The sequence below is a fragment of the Eurosta solidaginis genome, chromosome 5, assembly GCF_040869045.1.
Source record: "Eurosta solidaginis isolate ZX-2024a chromosome 5, ASM4086904v1, whole genome shotgun sequence".
Classification (NCBI taxonomy): Eukaryota; Metazoa; Arthropoda; class Insecta; order Diptera; family Tephritidae; genus Eurosta; species Eurosta solidaginis.
Window position 1 is genome coordinate 35,954,431 of NC_090323.1, and position 22,211 is coordinate 35,976,641.

Sequence of the window (22,211 nt, forward strand, 5' to 3'; positions counted from 1 at the left end):
GACATGGGCAAATATAACGCTTAACTGCGGACGATAATTTAAACATCACCGTTTTCTCAAAAAGTTTTGAAATCACGGGGATCTTCGATATTGGCCGATAGTTTGTAACGTCAATTTTACTACCACTTTTATGAATAGGTTGAATAAAAGTAGTTTTCCATTCATCCAAAAAGATACCAGACTTTAATGATAAATTAAATATATGCAACAAGGGGTCTGAAACGGAAGCTACACATTGCTTCAGGAAAAAAGATGAAAATTCTTGATAATGACATTGCTTGGAGCTCTTGATCGTCTGAATACTTAAGATAATATCATCAATATCTAGAACTAATAAGGAGAAGTCGAAACAAGACGTTATCTCATTCAACATATCCCCGTCGTCATTCTACAGATCATCAATAGCAAAGTTTGCTTTAAAAAATTCTGCAAACAAATTGGCTGAATCACTAGACGATGATGAATTCTTGCCCTTGTAAGACACAGACAACGGTATTGTTGTAACCGATTGTTTGGAGCGAATTAAATTCCAAAACGATTTAGGATTCGATTTGATATTATTTTCGAAATTGAGAATATATCGATTGTACAGAAACTTATCAAGACAATTAAACTCCTTCGCGTAATTCAGATATTGTTGCTTGAGTTCGGGACTTCCTGATTTTTTAAAAAGTTTATGATATTTATTACGCAAATTTTTTAGAGTCTTTAAGCTTTTGGTATACCATGGCAACTTGTAAACCCTTGCCGGGAAACGAGGAATATTAATATTCATTATTTCCGAGATATTACTTTTGAATAAGTCAAAGCAGTCTGAAAGATTGCGATTATTAAAAAGAGACTGCCAGTCAATATTTGAAATCAAATTATTGATCACGGCAAAATCAAATCGGCTATAATTGAAACCAACTTCATTATTGAGTTTAATATTTCCAAATTCATAAAACTTAATCTCCAATATCAATGGTACGTGATGTTTATCAGTATTAGATAACGGGCAGAGAGAACGAATTAAATTATAATTAAGATCATTACTAACAAATATAAGATCGAGGATTTTACCCGCGACAGGTATGCCTGTCGGGAAAGGCGACTAAAATACCAAATTGATTCAAGGGGTTGTATAGCGCAACCCTTTCAAGGGGTTGCCAGCGCAATACATAGCTTCTCCAACCCAATAGTCAACCTCACCTACCCGTGGAAAATTCTGTTTCTTTAAAAGCCGAGGCTCTGGCGACCTGGAGGGCGGTATGGCCTAGAATTTTTCATGTGGTCATACCAACTCGTTCCCGAGATGGTCGGGCTAGTACCTTAATGGTGCTTGTTACCGGAACGTACCGGATCTGTATCCAGCAAAGGACCATCAACATCGATAACACTCCCCAAGGCCTTCAACAACAACAACTATGCAAGGCGGGGCTCTGTTACTACCATAACAACAACTATGTTTGGACATATTTAACTCTCTAAATAATATCTCTAGAAGTCAGGTTTCCGAAGCTGTGCAGCGGCTCAAGCATGATAAGGGCACTGATCAGTCCAAACGTCGAAACATTTTAAGATCCTAATATAATTAAGCGGAAGCTACCGCCAAAAATATTTGATTCGTCCACATGAACTCCTTCCCACCCTAGCTCGAAGCATTGCTGCGCCTCTGCAATGGCGTAGTATGTATGTAAATCGCAAGAAAACCTCATCTTCGAAAACAACCCTGAGGCTCGTCTGGAGTTTTGTTTACATTCAACATTCAAAATTACACTACAAGCAAGACTTTTCGAGTGATACACGTCACGATTTGTTTTAGTTTTTTATTTTTATTTTTTCATATAAAAGATATAAAATTGGGTTGAGTTTGTTCAGCTTAGAACTGAGATGAGTACATTTATTTTTGTTTTTGTCTTTTTAGCTGACATATGTCTTTAGGTTTGTGTGCATTTGCACCGGCAAAACAAAGAAAACCCTCAGAAAATGTGGTTTTCACGATTTTGGTGGAGTTTCAATGGGTAAAGGAGTTTGTTTCTTCTCCGAGAGCTCACCGCTGTACTCTATTCGTCTTTTTAATGTTGTACTGTTTGTCCATGGCCGGCCACCATCCTTTTTTTTTTTTTTTTTTGCGGGAGGGCTGAAAAATGTCTAATGCACCATAATTGCTGCTGTCGCAGCAACCGTGTGTCCGTAAACTAAAAAACAGCCCCGTTTTTGAACCGTCGCCCACCCCAGTACCACTTTCGCATTACTTCAGGGTGGCGTTCCATATTTCTCATTTTTTAAGAGCCTACTGTTGTCCCTGCGTCCAGGTTCCCGCTAATTTGCTCTGAGTGTCGATTTAATCACTACTGCTTCGCCTGCGCATTTCTCTGCGCTCCCTCTCAGCATCCCTCAGGCGTGTTATGACTATAAATGCCATTTTGCTCACTGCAGTCCAGCACTCTTTCCTGTTGCACATTTGTGATACGAAATTTCTCGTGGTAGGTTCCTCCCCAAAAACTCTATGCAACGAGAGTCTTTCCTCGTGGAAACGGGGGCAGGAGAACATGACGTGTTCTGCGTTTTCTAACTCCGTGGTACACATTGGGCAAAGATGATCTTCCTCTATCGTACGCTTCCATAAATACTCTTTGAAACCGACATGTCCACTCAATATCTGTGTGAGATGGTCGTTCAGTTCGCCGTGCTTCCGCTCATTCCATTGAGCTACGTTCCAAACTAGCGTGAAGGGCCAACGGCCTTTACTCGAGGCTTCCCACCGTTCTTGCCACTTAGCTATTGTTTGCGTCCTCGCTCGTTTCTTGGCTTCTTCAGATGGTCGCTCGATATTAGTGTTATACAGATCGGCCATTTCGCTTGCCAGTAAGTCTACTGGAATTTTCAGGGATCGCGTTGTCGGACACCATCCGATAAGCACTTGCAATTCTTAAAGCTACAAGTCGGCACGCTGCTAATATATCTTTTTGATGGGTCTGTTTAGATCCATACCACGCTGGTGCTGCGTATAGTATTATTGAGCTGGTTACTGTGGACAATAGCTTACGTGTAGCTTCGCTCGGACCACCAATGTTAGGCATTATTCGCATAAGTGCTCCATTAACCTTGATAACTTTCTCTCCCACCGCTCTGAAGTGCTCTTTGAAAGCTAACTTATTCAACGTGCACTCCTGAGTATTTTGGAGAATCCTTTGAAGTGATTTGATGATCCCCGACAGTTAAGACCAACTCGTTCGACCACCGTTTGGACATTTTTAATACCACTTTCGTCTGTTGGCTAGCCAGTTCTAGTCCCGTATTGGTCAGCCATTCCTTTATTCTTCCTACGGCGTCATTACATAATGCTTGAAGCAGTTCCAGTTTCTTGGCCACTACTACTACTGCAATATCATCAGCATATCCCACAATTTGCATGTTTTCTGGTCTGACGAAGGCCGTGTAAAGCCCCCCCCCCCCCCCCCAGTTTGGGTTTTGGACCCCAGTTTTTCTGACAATTCTTTTACCCGAATAGAAGGCTATGTAAGTTTTTTTGACCCTACATTCGATATTCGATTTTCAGCTAAGCTTGCTGTCTATCTCGACACTCAGATACTTGACTCTCGTAGACAGAGTGAGGACAGTCGAAACTATGGTATTTTGTTCTTGTTAGTATCAACTTCTTGCTTTTCCAGGGGACTTCCGGAGCTCACAATGCGGTTAGTTGTAACCGAATCGATGTTGTCTTGTATTACCCAATGCTCCAGCATTGATTTGGTTCATTGGCAGATATGTGCTTACTTTCGGCTATTTTTGATAGGGAGAAACTTGGCTATTTTAACCCAGCTAAAAAAAATTCAGTGTAAAAGTTTTTGTTCTTCGTTCAATTTTGTCGCACATTGTGGGTTCAATTTCGTGCACGGCACACATTTAACAATTATTTTTGCATATGATTTTGTATTCATATTTTAAAAACTTTTCGTACGTGTCACAGAATAATTACTTGGATAAAGACAGGTGAAACACACTTAACATTGAATCTGCATTAGTTTTTAGTACTTAGGCAATTAACCCAAAATATAAACGCCCACAAATACAAAAATGTATCGTTAATACGAAAGTGTAAATAAGCGAGTTTTCTTATCTCTACCGCGCAAACGATTATTTGCTACAAAAAAAACCAATACTATGTTTCAAACGCCCATAAATTCCTAAACTTAAATGTGCTATCACTCGAATTCATATATTTCGATAAATTGTTATACCTTGCATGGTTTTTTTAGGAAGTGGCTATTCGTCCGGAAAATAAACAATTTTTTTTTTATCGTTCAGAGCAAGGCGAATTCATTACCAGTAGTGGAATTCACTAACTTTTTAACGACATTTACCATCGTTTTATTTGCGAATCGATAACTATAACGATTTCGTTATTCAGTAACTATTTTGTATCGATATTTGTTTATCGTAGATCAGCTGTGTTGTTAAATAAACGGCAAGTAAATTGGCTGGGATAAAAATCACGAAATTAATATTTCTGGCAGTTTTGGATAAAAAAGAAAATCGGAACTTTAATTAAATACTTTCAAACACGAAAAGTTGCTTTATTTATAAATCAAATGGCATTTGAGTACTTGGCGTACGTTTTATCACAAGATGAAGAAAGTCCATCGCCAGTGGACAGACACATTCTTAGAGAAGTAGATAACCCATTCCAATTGAATGCAACGGACTTTCAACAGCTGTACCGACTAACCCCGAATTTTGCTCATGATATTGTAACGAATTTAGGGAAATTCCGCTTATATGCAACCTTCTACTAACGTTCGTATCGCTAAACTGTTGAATAAATAACTCCAATATTCAATAATGCAAAATGGTCTTTATTAGACTACTTTGAAAATACTTCACAATAACACTTATACTTCGCAACTGATAGCGTGCTTAAATCAAACTGATTGCTGCTTACTCTGCTTTCGCTCCTTGTATACTCTCTGCTGTCTCATTCCCATACTTCTAGGCGTTTCTTCTTCTGGAATTTACTACTTAGATACCCGCTATAAACTACAGATGCAAGTTTATAGCCTCTCGCATAAACATATGCACATGCATGTGTTATGCATGTGTTTGTGCGTATCTCTCCGCTGCTTGTATGTACATATGTGTAGACATAATGATTGATTTGTTTATGTACATACACGTGACTGCTTAGTATCGGCTTAGAGATGATAGTATCCCTTAGTATTGCTAATATTCGTCACAATTTTATTTCTCAACTTGATGGTCAATTAAGGGGTACAAGAATAACTGCGATATCAACAGAGAAAAAAAAGAAATTAATAACCGCATTTACTTACCTTTTGTTAAAAAAGGTAAAAACTTCACATTAATGACTTTTAAAAGTAGTTAGTATACGGAATTTATTTATTTTTGGCATTCCTTTTGTGCTTTTCGCTTTTTTTAGGGTTCTTTAAGCTGTGCTGCTACCTTTCTACTATTAAAACGAAATTTAAATGTCATTTATTGCGAGTCGTTAAAACTAAGTTAGTGAATAGTACAATCGATAAGGTTAGTTGTATTCCTAGATAGAATTGAACATCTAGTTGACAATCGCAAAAGTTAAAACTAATACCATAGCCATCCAGAAGCACAACTTATCGCTCCTAGTCGGAGCATAGGGCGGACATGAACGCTCTCCAGCGACTTCTATCAGTCGCTAAACGTCTTATTTCATTCCAGGTGGCGGTGGAAGAGCTCTCATTGAGAATCGTACGCATCCAAGTTTGTCGAGGGCGCCCCCTGCGCCGGCTTCCCTGTGGGTTCCATTGGAAGGCCATTTTGGCAACGTTGTCATCTTCTCTGCGGAGAGTGTGACCGATCCAACCCCACTTACGTTTTTTAATTTCAGTGTAGATTGGGGTGTTGTTCGTAAGTGACAGTAGATCGGCGTTGCTTATTGTTCTTGGCCAGAAGATACGGCAGACTATCGATAAGGCATGCGACAAAATCGTTAATTAAAATCTCGACAAATCGCATCGTTATAAGTTAGTGAATTTCAGTACAGGTGTTGTTATCCTAACAGGTGATTAGTTATTGTTGATATTTTCCATACAACGCTTTGGTACAACACTATATCAGTTAATCGAAATCCATGCTAAGTTTCTTTTAATTTGACATGCTTCTGCACGGTGAGTAGGATTGAATTCGCTTTGCTATCACATTGTACCCAAGGGTTTTATTTATTTTTCTGATCAACGCCCTAGATTGATGAGGAGTGTGTTGACTAGTACCTAGGACCTACCTAATTATTTTCTAGCTTTTAGTATTATTATTATTTAATGTAAGTATTGTTTTCAATAAAACCGTTTAACTTAAAAAAATTTGTTTAATTGCTTTATTTACTTAAATTTCACTTACAAAATTGGAACTTATGTTCTCGAAAATATTTTGATGTCACTTCTACCGGACTGTATGTAATATTTGTTCAATGAGCCAAATCGAACTCGATCCTTGCGCCATCTAGCGGCTATTTTTTTCATAATTCGCTTTCTATTCATGTATGTAATCTGTGTTCCATATATGAGCCAAATCGAACCAAACATACGAGTTTTTTGAATATCTCGATCCATGCGCCACCTAGCGGAATTTTTCTTTCTTTTTATCGCACTGTCATTGGGTTCTGAGCTATGTATATTCCAAGTTTCAAGCTTGTAGCTTATCGGGTAGTTACTTAAATTTCAATTACAAAATTCGTAAACAACGCTACATAGAGTCAAGCTAAACAAACCCGTTTAAAAAATGCTGTCTTCAATTCTGGGATAGCAAAGGTTAATATCTTAAAAATTGCAGAAACCATACATGAAGGGTATATTCAAAGTACTATAATAATGTCATAAGTATTGAACAATTTTATTCATTTGTTTTCAATCACAAATATAATTTTAATTGTGCCAAACGCATGCTAAATATCTAACCGTACGTGGGTGTTTTTGTATTTATTGTCTATCAAGCCGTTTAAACGGTTAAGCGCCAATTAAGTAAGTATATCAATTTTCAAATTGCTTTACAAGCATTTATGGAATGATAGAATTGCAATTGTTAATTCGTATAGTAAATAAAAGCAGTAAAATTTATATGCGTGAGTGATTTCAATAAGAAGAACAAAAGTTATAAATTTGTTTTGCTCGAAGCGTTTCACAATACACTTCTCATTTTATGCTGTATTGTTCATCTACAAAAGTTACGCTTTATTAGTTCATGCAATGTAATGAGCTTTTAACGACAAAAAAAAATAAATTATCTTGGGTAAAAAAAAAAATATTTTATGTCATGTTAACAGGATAACATTGAGGAGCACCCTAGTGTTTTATTCGTTATGTGTTTACAACGGTAAAAAGGCCTGATCACCAAGTACTCGTGAAACTCGATGTGTTAACATACAGGTGTACGTCTGGAAACGATTTTTTTTTTAATTTACAAGAGCTCGTCCACGGGTTGAAGTTAACCTACACCAGAGGTAACTTTACCAGACACAGCTTGTTAAGAAGAGCTTCGTCGACTTCTTATTGGTAAAAACCCATATGGTTTTATATCGCTATCGGCTTATTATCGATAACGAACTATTATGGCTGACTTATGCGTTTGTAATCAGCCTATTGTTGCCGATTCATCAGCTTCTTATTGGTTTCTTATCTGCTTGTCATAGAAGTATTGCACGTTTGCCATCGATTTTATATTAAAGTTTTATAAGTATCTTTGTCATAAAAAGCCGACCACTGATAACATGCCGATAACAAACTGGTAATACTCCGATAAAACCTGATAGCTAATCGAAACCTTTTTTAAGAACGAAATCGATAACTTTTTGAAAACACGCCGATAACAAATCTATAAGTTTACTAAAACAAATTCATATCCTTTTTATAAGATACTAGCAGACCCGGCAGACGTTGTTCTGCCCTAAGTTTGGTCTATCTGCATACATTTTAAAAGCTTTCTCTATCTAACTCTGCCCTCCCCTCCTGTTCACTTTTTTAATCCTCACTCTATGTCTTTCTCAGTCTCCTTCTCTTTCCCTCTTTCCTCTTCTCTCAAGTTCTTCTCATTCTTCTTCATCCCTTATTGCCAGTCCCAGAAGATGGTATGTATTTTGTTTCAGTCCCATTCTGAGTCCCAGTCCCACTCCAAATCTCAGCCCCAGTCCTAATACCAATCCCAGTCCGTCTCTGGTCTACTTCCCGGAAAAAAGGATCGTAAATACTAATATAGGCAAATTTATATACCAAATTTCAGGCAAATCGAATAGGACGTATGTCAATATGTATGTGGGTATTATTAATTCATGTCTTTATTTCGGCTTCGCATCCATATTTATCAGTTATGCTAGGTTGATGCGACTGAATCAGATATCACAATGAAAATTACTTTAAAGCTCTCAGCAATAGCTTTCATTTGATATCCATATTACACACACATTCTAGGGGTATCCGGCTCCACGTTTTGGCCTATATCTCGCGACCCTATTCATGTCAATATGTATGTGGGTATTATTAATTCATGTCTTTATTTCGGCTTCGCATCCATATTTATCAGTTATGCTAGGTTGATGCGACTGAATCAAATATCACAATGAAAGTTACTTTAAAGCTCTCAGCAATAGCTTTCATTTGTTATCCATATTCTATAAACACCTTCTAGAGGTTCCCGGGTCCACAATTTGGCCTATATCTCGAGACCCTCAAAGTACTCATAAACAGCTTCTATTTGATATCCATATTGTACAAACACATCCCTGAGCTACCCAGGTCCACGTTTTGATCTCAAGACCCTAGCCGGAACGGAATAAAGAGTATCATATGTCCGTCTCCTGGTTCTATGCTACCTCTCCACTAATTTTCAGCCGAATCGGTTCATGCGTTCTTGAGTTATAAATAGTGTAACTAACACCACTTTCTTTTATATACTTACTATATAGATTTAATTATTTACGACATCACATTAGAAACTTCAAAAATAACAGTATTTGTCCCCCATTTAATGTTATCTATATATATATAAAAATGAAATGTTTATTTTTTAATTAATACGCGAGGTGAGGTGCCTTGTGGTGAGATGGGGTGTGGTGAGGTGAGATGAGGTATCTGTCATTAGGAACGTTTCCTTTCAAAGCGCTGACGCATGTTCCAAACGCAAACCAAATCGGCCAAACAATTTAGTAGTCTGGTGGCATATAATGTACTGAAAACGCAATAAAATTTTGAAATTATGTGGTCAGCCCTGGTCCACATTTTGGTCGATATCTCTTTAAAAGGTTCACATATTATTAATACCTTTAATTTAATACCCATATCGTATAAAAGCATCCTAGGGTCACCCCTAGTCCACATTTTGGTCGATATTCCGGGAATGGGTTCTAGTATGAACCCGGTTTCACCTCCTTGTTAAAACTCTCATCAATACCTATCATTTGATACCCATATCGTACAAAGATATTCTATGACCTATATCTCCAAAAGCCGGGGTCGGGACTCCAGCGTCACCCCGGGAGTCAATTTATAGTAGGAACGTTTTCCTTTAAAGCGCTGACGCATGCTCCAAACGCAAACCAAATCGGTTCAGCGGTTTGGTAGTTTAGTGGCATACAATGTACTGAAAACGCAAGAAAAATGCGAAATCGTAAGATCTCAGCTTTGCGCATATTTCGGCCGCAAAATCAAACATTTTTGAATTGTTTTTTATCTATAAACCTTCCACAAAGAAGGTCCAAGAAACTACTTTTTACAGAATCGAGATCGGCTTAGCCGTTTCGGCAGGCATTTCGGTCGTACGAAAGACATTTCTTTTTATATATATTGTTACGAATATTATCAAAACTAAAGCTGGAGTCATTGGTGCCGTATGTCGTATCGCTGTATCCTCCCTAACGTAATAAGCTGTTTATCGTTACGACGGTAAACCAAAACCCAATTGGTTGGCTACGATACGGTTACGACCTTAGCGGCACCAATAATCGATTGCATTGATTCTCATAAGTTTGGTCGAATCAGCTGTTAAAAGTCTACCGATACGGTTACCGCTAAAGCACCAATGTCTCCAGCTTAAGGGGTGCTGCCATCTCTAGGCCGATGCTAAGCAGTGACGTGAATTCACATCAATAATTCAATCATTATGTATCTACATCAGGGCTATTCATTTCATAGCACAATTGTGCCCTCTCAATTCACACGCATATGATTCGCTCTGTCTTCGTTAATTGAGTTAGTCGTCGCTTGGCACCAATGATGACATGATATGAAACTTCTCGCTCTCTGAGAGCGCGTGAAAATGTGCATTTTTTATAACATTGACCATAGATGCCATCATCCTCAAAATCAAATTTGGGCATTTCGGAATAACTTTGGGGTATTTTACATGGTAAAGGTTTAATTTATGATTTTCACCGAAAACTTACTCAAGATTGTCAAATGGGATATCAAAAAACTCGAATTTTTTCAGTATCACAAATACAAAAAAAAGCTTATTTTACCCGTTAAAAATTTTTCCGTGACAACACGTGAAATTTAATTTTTTGATAGCTAAGATAAAATGTACTTATCTCTTTTCGTGCGTTAATATAACAGCTCATTTAATTTTGTTATTTCTTGTACCTTTTTTACAAATTTTTGATCCGCTTATGTAGGTGAATACACTTGAAATGAAAAATAATGAAAACGCACCGATTTTCTTCGAATTTTTTTTGCGCGGTTTACGCAACTCTGATCTTCAAGACCCATTCTTGGAAACGAATGAAGTTTGTTTACAATCGAATGAACCAATGTTTACAATTGAATGAACTTTAAGACCCATTCCTGGAAACGAATTGAGAGAGAATGAATGTTTCGTATCATGTCATCATTGCTTGGCACTTGGCGTAGCAACATCAGTGGTGGGTATCGGCTGATCGGTATCAAAATATGTATGAAAAATTATGCGCGATACATATGCTTGTTGCTTGCTAGTAAGCGACTAAATGAAAAATCAATTCACCCGCACGATCAGCGCGACGATTGCGCTCACACTAATACAGGTGCACTTTCAGCTTTGAATAGCCCTGATCTAAATAAACGAATCAATAATTGCGTCTACACATATGTACGTATACGAGCAGCGGAGAAGCAATGCACAAACACATGCATATATCTTATCTGATTTGTCACAAGAGAGGGCAATAATTTGTGCAAGTATTACTCAAATGAGAAATTATACATCTGTAGTTGTAGCTGAGAAATTTACAACTAAGTAAAATTCTGGAAGCGCCTTAAAGATGCCACGAGGAAATCACAGAGTATAAAAGCATCAGCGGTAGAGGCGCTATGGGAAGTTTTCGATTAAGACGCTATCTAGCGAGCAATAGCAGTATTATTTTGAAAGTCAGTTTCATTTAAGCTATCAGTTTGGTTATTAAGCCAGCTAGTTGCAAAGTATAAGTGTTATTGTGAAGTACTTTAATAAAGGTCATTTTTCCATTATTCAATATTGGAGTTATTTATCCAACAGTTTAGTGATACGAACTTAGCAAAAGTGCAAATAAGAGGATTTGCAGTAAAATCGTTACAATTGGTGTCAGAAGAGGAATTGTTGAATAAATTCCAGAGGACAACAAGGGCATGGCAAAGTTCAGTGAAGATCCAGCAACTGAAGAAGGAGTTGGAGAGCCGTGGATTGAATACAAGCGGCGTTAAACTCGAACTTCAGGCACGGCTACGAGAGGCAATGGAAGCAGAAGGAATTGATGTGGAGGAGTATGTCTTTTATCCTGATGGGGACGAGACAACAACACAAATTGAAGAGAAAACGAAACATCGCAGACAGTTACGAGCACAGACTTGAACATGATTTTGGCTGCAATATCTGCTCAGACATCGAAAATTTAAGAACAGAAGAACAGAAAACGATTATGTCATCTCAACTAGAAGAACAGAAAACGCATATGTCATCACAGATGGAATCCCAAGAGACACGAATAACATCGAAGATTGAAGCACAAGAAACGCGTATGTCAGAAATGTCGACACAGATGACATCCAAGATGGAAACTCAACTGGAAGAACAGAAGACATATATGGCATCCCAACTGGAATCGCAGGAGATACGCATAACATCCAAGATGGAATAACAAGAGGAGCGCTTATCATTGCAGGTGGCACAAATGTCTTCACAGTTAGAAGCACAGGAAGCAAGTGTAACATCAAAGTTGGAAGCGCAGGATGCAAAAATCGCTCAATTTCAGGCAGAAGTCGATGATTTGAAGGGTCGTATGGAGCAGTTACAACTAAATCGCCCAGCTGCTTCAGCGAGTAATCCAAAGGTAAAAACACCATCCTTTGACGGGTCTGTTCCTTTCCTGGTCTGTAAGCTACTGTTTGAGAAGACCGCAACAGTGAACAACTGGAATGCTGAGAATAAAGTTGCTGCACTCTTCGTAGCATTGAAAGGACCAGCTGCCGAAATATTACAGACTATTCCAGAGTACGAACGGAACAGCTATGAAGCATTGATGGCCGCTGTCGAGAGACGTTATGGAAGCGAGCATAGAAAACAGATATTCCAAATAGAAAGGCCAGATTGGGTGGACACAATTTTGGAAGCACTGAAGGGATCACAACAGAAAAACTCTGGAGTTATGAAATGTTTCAAGTGCGGCAACCTAGGGCATATTGCGCGTTATTGCAACACCAACCCTAACAGTTCCAACAATGTGGGTGGTTGTAAACGCAGGGCTGAAGGAGATGAGCAGATCTCCAAGACCAATCAATCGTTAAACTAAAGCGAGTCAGCCGCAAGGGGCGACAGCTGGCTCCCTCAATTGAATGCCCCATAATCTCTATCTCACAAATTGGAAGAAGGTCAAGCAATCTTACTGTTGGAGGACATGTGGATGGAAAGGAACGTTTACTGACTGTAGATACGGGTGCATCCCATTCCATTATTCGAGCGGATTTAGTCAACAAGAAGATAAGATCATTGCATGGAGCAATATTGCGTACAGCCACTGGAGAAGACAGCACGGTTCTAGGAGAAGTATCATGTGAAGTCGCAATTGGGAACGTCGCGGTAGTACACAATTTTATAGTGGCAGAGATTATTGATGAAATCATAATTGGAGTGGACTTCTTAATCGACCAGGGTATCAAGATCGACATGCAAAGCAAGACGATGCGATATGAGAACATGGATGTACCACTTAGTTTCGGATACGAGAGAGGCTACAGCAGTAAACGAGTGCTTTTGGAACAGAGTCAGCAAATACCACCAAAATCCGAAGCAGTCATCTGGGAAAAGGTTGATGGAGATTGTGGGACAAACAAATTGTGGGTTGTCGAAGCAGCAAACAAATCAGCACCGAACATACTTGTAGGAAAAACCCTGGCTATGACAAAACAAGATGGACGTATTCCGGTAAGAGTACTCAACGAGTTCAAGTCACCACTCAAACTGACCAAAGGAGCTATTTTGGGAAGATGCCAAGAGGCTGAAGTAATTATTAATTGTGAACAGCTCCAGGAACACGTTTCATCTAGTAATACTGATCTTTCAAATGACATCACGGCATGGTCGGAGGGGCTAGAGGAAGATTATCAGAGTAAGGCAAAGCAACTGCATATATCTTATCTGAGTTGTCACAAGAGAGGGCAATAATTTGTGCAAGTATTACTCAAATGAGAAATTATACATCTGTAGTTGTAGCTGGCGGCCACCGTGGTGTGATGGTTCTGGGTACGCACCACGGGCAAAGCAACATCAAAATTTTAGAAATAAGGTTTTTCAATTAGAAGAAAATTTTTCTAAGCGGGGTCGCCCCTCGGCAGTGTTTGGCAAGCGCTCCGGGTGTATTTCTGCCATGAAAAGCTCCCAGTGAAAACTCATCTGCCATGCAGATGCCGTTCGGAGTCGGCATAAAACATGTAGGTCCCGTCCGGCCAATTTGTAGGGAAAATCAAGAGGAGCACGACGCAAATTGGAAGAGAAGCTCGGCCTTAGATCTCTTCGGAGGTTATCGCGCCTGACATTTATTTTTTTTAGTTGTAGCTGAGAAATTTATAACTAACTAAGTAAAATTCTGGAAGCGCCTAGAAGATGCCACGAGGAAATCACAGAGTATAAAAGCATCAGCGGTAGAGGATCTATGGGCAGTTTTCGATTAAGACGCTATATAGCGAGCAATAGCAGTATTATTTTGAAAGTCAGTTTCTTTTAAGCTATCAGTTTGGTTATTAAGCCAGCTAGTTGCAAAGTATAAGTGTTATTGAGAAGTACTTTAATAAAGGCCATTTTTCCATTATTCAATATTGGAGTTATTTATTCAACAGTTTAGTGATACGAACTTAGCAAAAGGGTAAATAAGAGGATTTGCAGTAAAATCGTTACAGTATAGATTAACATCTTTTGATAAGTAATTGATAACTTTTCGATAAAACTTCAACAAGAAGTTAGTAACGAGCCAATAAAAAATCGATAACATAATGATAACATATCGAAAATCTTTTGATGATATGTTCAAAACGTTTCGATAACTCATCGATTAAAAATTAAATTTATTTATTTATGTTTATTGAGCTCTTGGCGGCCGCCGTGGTGTTATGGTAGCGTGCTCTGCCGCAATTGAGCCGAAGGGGGTAAGTACATATCGACTGCTGAGTGGAATATCACCCTGTCTCGGCTGCCGTTTTGAAAATGCCGTATCTCAGAAAATGTTTGAATAACGGCCTAGCTCAGAATTTGGTTGAAGAACGCTCTATCGCAGAATTTTTTCATAAACACCCCAGCTAATGTCAAAATATTATAATGAATTTTGGGAAATTCCGCTTATTCCAAACCTTCTGCTAACGTTCGAATCGCTAAACTGTTGAATAAATAACTCCAGTATTCAATAATGCAAAATGATCTTTATTAGCCTACTTTGAGAGTACTTCACAATAACACTTATACTTCACAACCAATACTTCGCAACTGATAGCGTGTTTAAATCAAAACTGATTACTGATTACTCAGCAAGTGCTGCTTTTATGCTCTCCGTTGCTTCATTCGCATATTTCTACTAAAGTCTAGACGTTTCGCCTTCTAGAACTTCTGTGTCTCCTGCTTGGTAATATCTGTATACATGCATATTTGTAGTTTATGTCTATCTTATAGCCATATGCAGGAGTATGCGTGAGTACTACTCGGCTCATGATTAAATGTGTTTGTGAATATGTCTTCGTTGCCTTGTATGTATGTGTGTAAAGATGATTGATTTCTTTACGTACACAAGAGTTGCAGCTTGCTTTATTGTTGTTGTGCCTTTATTTTTTTAGTATCAGTTTATTAATGGTAATATTCGTCACAATATATTGAATTTGAGCTCAGATACAGCGTTTTTGAAAAGAAATCTGAGATAAGGCGTTCTTCAACCGAATTCTGAGTAAGGGAGTTTTTGAAAGAAATGCTGAAAAAAGACGTTATTCAAATGTTTTATGTGATAGGGCGTTTTCGAAACGGCAGCCAAGATAGGGTGATATTCCACTCAGCAGTCGCTATATAAACAACTGTCAATTTATAAAATCTCGATAAACTCAAAATCACTTGTTAAATTAAAAAACTCCAAAATATGGAACAAAAGTTAAAATATTTCAATAACATTGTCATATTTGTTTCTTTTTAATTTTTCTAGCGTAATGAAGCCCATTCTGTAAATGTCGTTGACGCGGCAAGGCAGCGGTTGAGTAGTGCCTTCCAACTAACGGTACTGCTACACAAATAAGGAGGCAACCTGATTTAGCGTAAGAGAATATGCGCCGTCTGAAATTCTCATTGAAGAAATATTTTTATTTTACGCTCATTTGTGCACTACTTTTAATATTCGGTTTTAATTTACGGTAAGTTTATATACGAACTTTTTTTATTTTAATAACTCCAAATAATTTATTTATTCATCTCAAATTTTTTAGAGAGCATGAAATTTGGAAAACGAAAAGCACGCTTCAACAAACACAGTTACGTTCAGGTGATGAGCAAGTGCAACAATCGCTGCACTACAACACGCACTTATCCTTCACAATTACATCAGTTGAAAATCAAGCCGCCGCATTGGATGCAGGCGATGATAACACCGCCGTCGATGATTCGAATGGTAGCGGCATTGCGGATACTGTGGCAGCGCGTCGACGTGCTGACATAATTAGCTCTAGCAATACCCTGCCTAGCGATACGGCGAGTGATGAACAAAGCGAGCAGCAGCATGTACAATTACATCCAGGACAAGTGCCATTAGAGCCCACCTCATCGCGTCCTTGGTTCTTCCGGCAAGGTGAATACTATCCAAAACAAGCGCCTGTCGCGGCAACGCATGCAGCGCACGACAACCGTGTTGGCACTGGCGGATTGGATGGACAGCGTGTTAAGAAGCATAATTCACGTGGTGCACGACTTTTTCCTTATCAAGATCCATACAGTGATCGCATTATCAATCAATTAATGTTTATGCCGCAAAATTATGACAAAGTGCGCGCTAGCGGACGACTGAAAGTTATATTGCTCTACAATGGGCTAGGTCCATGGAATGTGAAGCAAGGTTGGCACATACTAAGTTAAACATTTGTCAAGTTTTAAACTATATTACTGTAACTCTTATTTTATATATAACGATAGGACGTGATGTCTTCCTACGTTCGAAATGTCCTGTGGACACCTGCGAACTTACATCGAACCGCGGCTATGCTGACAAAGCTGATATGATATTATATAAGGATCATTACATACCAACTGGTCTGGGTAGACCATTGAATCCGAAGCAAGTTAGCATGTTGTATTATTTGGAATGTCCATATCATACACAAAATGTCAAAGTCCCGGATGCTATAAATTGGACCGCCACATACAGGTAATAATAATAATAATAACAGCTTATTCGGATTTGAAGCTTGCGCATGTGCTAAGGCAAGGAGTGAAGAGAAAATCCATTTTCTCCTCGTTCTCTCGTCCTGAAGCTATCGAATTGTTATAACAGTTTCTTGTCAGAACACCGTCTTACATGATTTCTAACTATCTTCCTAGGCGCGACAGCGACATTATGACGCCCTATGAAAAATGGGTCTACTATGACTCGAAAATAAGTCAAGCGGAACAGGATCGCAATTATGCTCTGAATAAAACAAAAAAAGTAGCTTGGTTCGTTTCGAATTGTGGCGCACGCAATGGGCGTTTGCAGTTCGCACATGAATTGCAAAAGTTTATAGATGTAAGTAGATTTAAGTATACGAAATTTCCTCAATACCAGTGAATCTGAGATATCTATTTCCACCCTTAACCTAATAAGTCGTCATCACCTCATCTATTCGCTCGTGTTCCTTAGAAAGCTTGCTGATCATAATGTTACGCTGTCTCACTGGGATATTATAAGCACACCAGCACGCTTAGGGGCTTAGAACATTCCCGCGGTCGGCATCCTTTTTGTAAGAGTGATTTGAATCACGTAAAAGGTTCGACGTTATCATTTCAAATCGTTCCCGAAATGTTCGGGGATCAATATCTGGCAAAGGGCAATCAATTTCGATAATACTCCCTAAAACTATCGAGGAATGTCTTTATCGATACAAGAAGAAGAAGAGGCTCCCTGTGTGATGTCATATCCCTCTGTGCCAGTTAAGAGTAGCAATTCTCAAGTGGAAACGCTTATGTCCATCGATGAAAGCCCGTTGCAAAATTATATTTGATAGATTCATTTAACTTTCCTTCTCAATTAACAATCATTGGATTGAAATAATAATTCATTTAACTTTCCTTCTCAATTAACAATCATTGGATTGAAATAATAATATAGTTCATGTAAGCTTTCGTTGATGGTCCACATAATACCGGCATGGTCAAATCAGATTTCGCTATAGCGCTGAGCTTCATTTAATGTAGGATGTGTTCGAGCTGCAGTTGTTGAGAAGGGATAACACACCTCCTTGGGAGGTGATATTACGATGTTATGGAAGTATCCCAGACTTGACAAAGTAGTTCTTCTCGTTAAAACTTGCCCCATGAATTTGCGTTGTTAAACCATCTCTCTTTATCGAGACAGATGCCTAGAGTCATTGAAGCCAATACCTTTCTCTATCTCAATAGTAATAGCATAGTGATCTACCTCCTCAGACTTGCCTTTGGCATATACGTTTTGAAAACTAGAAAATTATGTGCATATTATTGAAATATTAAATGTAGTTGCTTAGCGGGTTGACAATTATTAATCCTTTGCTCATTTCAAAGTATAAGTTTGCCAATTTGGCAGGATTTCTATAATGTCCTACTTTAGTTATTTTCCTTCAAACTGGCAGGATCTCCGGTCAGCTAGATCACTAGCAGTTTTGCTGATGTTTGATCGGCAGTATCTTCCTCCAGTGCGATCGTTTGTAGCATCTTTGCTTATTTTGGCAAATTTTCTGCTAACTTGTTGATCATACTGGCAGGATCGCCATGTAATATTAAATAGTTTGGAACGCGCTGTGAGGCTTGCGTCTTGAAATATTAAATAATTCGAACACGCTGTGAGGCTTGCATCTAGAAAATTATTCTTTCATTATTTGAAAATGCTTTCTCTTTTATACAAAATTTCTTACTTTACAAATACGTATTTACACTAATACTTACAAACTAAAAAGTACCTAATTCCTAGTACATATATGTATGATAAGTCAGCATGTTATTATTCTAGTGACCTATTTACGGACACATGCAATCAGATACATATAAATATTTTGGCAGTCACATTGACCATTGACTGATCGATAAGTGAGTTGGTAGTTGTTGTTGTTGTTGTAGCAGTGCTTCGCCCCACCCAATAGGTGCGACCGATCACAAATTGTCATCAATACTCTCCACCGGGAGTCAAAGGAAACATTGGCCATAATAAAAGGGGTGTTAGAGGTGTTGGTTTATTACAATTAAAGAGATGGTTGGTGTCATGTGGGGACACATTGCAAGCGGGGCATACATTTTGTATGTTGGGGTTGATTCTGGATAGGTAAGAATTTAGCCTCTTACAGTATCCAGAACGAAGTTGAGCTGGAGTGACTCGCGTTTCCCTGGGGAGTATGCTTTCCTATTCCGCAAGTTTTGGGTACTGTTCTTTGAGTACTGGATTCACCGGGCAATTGCTGGCATAAAGGTCCGACGCCTGTTTCTGGAGTTCACTGAGGACCTGCTTGTGTTTTTTGCTTCATACGGCTGAGTTCTCAAGTGCCGTGTTTCCTCATAATGCTTACGGAGATGACTCCTTAAGCCCCTAGGCGGTGTTGGCTCATTAATCAGATTTCTGTTGGGATGCCCAGGTTTCTGGGTATTCAACATGAACTATTTGGTTAGAATCTCATTTCTCTCCCTGATGGGGAGTATTCTCGCCTCATTATGTAGATGGTGTTCTGGGGACATAAGGAGACAGCCCGTGGCAGTTCTGAGAGCAGTATTTTGGCTGGCCTGTAGCTTCTTCCAGTAAGTGGTTTTCAGGCTGGGCGACTATATTGCTTTGTATGTGGTAATGAGCGTTTATTTGTCTTTTCCCCAAGTACTTCCAGCAAGGGATTTGAGGATTTTATTACGGCTCTGGATTTTCGGTACAATTGCGGCTGCATACTCACCAATATGTAGATCCTGATCAAACGTCACACCCAAGATTTTGGGGTGTAGGACAGTCGGTAGCGTAGTGCCATCGACGTGGATGTTCAAAATGGTCGACATTTGGGACGTCCATGGTGTAAATAAGGTCGCGGAGGATTTGGTCAATGTGACTGGTTGACAAATGTAAACGACTGTGCATTGCATGTGCAAGCAATAATAACCCATTGGTGAACTCCCGCTGAGCACGCATAAATATTTGGGTCGCCTATTTGTGTGGTCTATAAGTGCTTGTGTATTTAGTATTGTTAAGTGCATTCAGAATAAGGGGCATTTCCACGTAACACTAAATTATGTCTAATATACACATCCTGAATTGACCTAAAGTCATTTGACTCTATGTTCTAAGCCGGTCAACCTTTTGGTATGAACGTTGGCGATCTTTCGAGGTGGGCTGACTTGGTATGAAGGCTACTTGGGGCACGGCGGCTGCTTGTAGAATGTCAGAAACGTTTACTATTTTTAAAACTTTAAATCTATTCAAACTAATGCCCCTTCGCTCTCTATCTCTATATCATCAGGTTGACATTTATGGTGTTTGTGGCAATTACAAATGCTCACGCAATACAGCTGACAAATGCTTCGAGTTACTCGATCATGATTACAAATTTTACCTCGCCTTTGAAAATTCTAATTGTAAAGACTATATTACAGAAAAATTCTTTGTAAATGCATTACAACGTAACGTCTTACCAATTGTAATGGGTGCACGACCAGAAGATTATGAAGTAAGCGCACCACATCGTTCCTACATCCATGTCGATGAATTTGCCTCGCCCAAAGAGCTAGCAGAGTATTTGCATATACTTGACAAAGACGATGAGCTATATAATTCGTATTTTAAATGGAAAGGCACTGGTGAATTCATTAATACATATTATTGGTGTCGTGTATGTGCTGCACTACATGATGAAGAGTCATTACGAAAACCGCGCTGGTACACGGATGTCAATGATTGGTGGCGTGGTGCTGGTGTTTGTACAAACGGTTCGTGGCGCAATTTTAAAGCGCGCAAAGATATCATACGAGATGATTAGTGACGATTGCCCATGGTTTATTGGCTGGTAATCGTAGTAAGTGTTGTTGTTGTTAAGAGTAGTAAGTAGTTTAAGGCTTATTTATAATAGTAAACACACGACATGAAAACACACACGCATACTTAGTAGATACAAGGTGTGTTCGGCCAGAAGTTCTAGCACGAATTGTCCAGCATTGAAATTTACTCGCATAAAAGTTGGTACAAGTTTGTACAAACTTTTTGCGGCCTCCAAATTCCGCATCCGTATTTAGTACCATATGGTCACAAGGAATAACCACTTAACTCCTGTGCTTTTACGCGTTGCTTAGGCTGTTATTCCTTATGACTACATGGTACTAAATGTTGCATGCTTTTCTGCGCATTTGATACTGTTTTAGAGATTTTTGATGATGGAGTTTTAGCGTTATGCCAGTTTCACACATTGGCTTAATGAAATATTTAGTCAAGTTTTCTACATTAAAGCCCTAATTGAACTCAATCTTCCATACAAAATACAAATTCTTAATTATCTCATTATTGCTTTATTAAATGACTAATTGAGTGAAAAATCCAGTCTGCTTTGCTCTGTGCTTCGAATTTTATTGTCAATGTAACAAATGACAATCAAAAATAAATTATTTTCAATAATTTACGAAAAATAGAAAAACACGAAAAAATTCAAAATTTAATTTTCGCTGCATTTGCTGCAAAAGATAATATGGCTTTTTCGAAAATGGGCACATATTTGGTTAGGTGCAACATCTATGGATAGTTCCGCATGCATTTTATTTTGATTGTATTTATAGTTAAGTAGGAAACGGCTGCTTTCCATTTTAAATATTTTTTTGTAAAAACGAAATATTTTTTGGGGCTGCTGACAGATGTTCGCTTAATGAAGCAAAAGGTCCTGTATGAAAAGCGAAACTTAACCCAGCCAGCATTTTTTGAAAATTTTGATCAAAAAATATTTAAATATCATACCCCAAGATGATTAAAAACGTTCAAATTTAAAAGCATTTTCTGTTCGAAAATTAACGTATCGTCGGGAGAAAGATGTACCATAAATGTGATTATTCTTGAATAATCATTTATGAATCCTATTTCGAAACGCTTTTTATTCATATTTGATATCATTGTAAAATTGAGCTTTAATAGTTTTAGAGTAATATTTGACTGCTTTTCACAGTCATTTTCTGATCATATTATAATATATTTCAATCGTTTTGGTTGAGATTTTTGAATCATTTTTGAATGCCATTATAATGCATTTATTCTTCATATCTCATTCAAAATATGATACTACATAATAATCTTATTTCATCAGGGGAAGAAAGCATGCGAAAGTGAGCTATTCGAACCACAGCTAACTCGCAAACAAACTTTACCAATATACACCTGCGACTACAACATCCAACATTAGCATTATACTCTGCATCTTAAAATACGGATACGATACGGGATGTTGAAGCCGTATCCAGGTATGTCAAGATAGTTTCACTTACATGGGGTTCAAATAGCTCACAACCTATGTATTGTCCAATCATTATGTATTTTCTGGGAAGCT

At 38.4% G+C, this 22,211-nt stretch overlaps 1 protein-coding gene across 4 annotated transcripts in view; it reads left to right on the forward strand.

Annotated features, from left to right (window-relative positions):
• The window catches only part of FucTA (glycoprotein 3-alpha-L-fucosyltransferase A), a 59,988-nt gene that overhangs the window by 35,590 nt on the left and 2,187 nt on the right, over positions 1-22,211 (forward strand). For 3 of the 4 annotated variants that reach the window (XM_067788471.1, XM_067788469.1, XM_067788472.1), the window contains exons 2-6: positions 15,647-15,851; positions 15,924-16,546; positions 16,624-16,855; positions 17,029-17,212; positions 20,151-20,702. In XM_067788471.1, coding sequence (XP_067644572.1) covers positions 15,766-15,851; positions 15,924-16,546; positions 16,624-16,855; positions 17,029-17,212; positions 20,151-20,666 — 1,641 coding nt within the window. In that variant the 5' untranslated portion in view covers positions 15,647-15,765 and the 3' untranslated portion in view covers positions 20,667-20,702. Of the gene's footprint in view, positions 1-6,907; positions 6,996-15,646; positions 15,852-15,923; positions 16,547-16,623; positions 16,856-17,028; positions 17,213-20,150; positions 20,703-22,211 lie in introns of those variants that run through there. The other variant, XM_067788470.1, reaches the window with a different exon arrangement.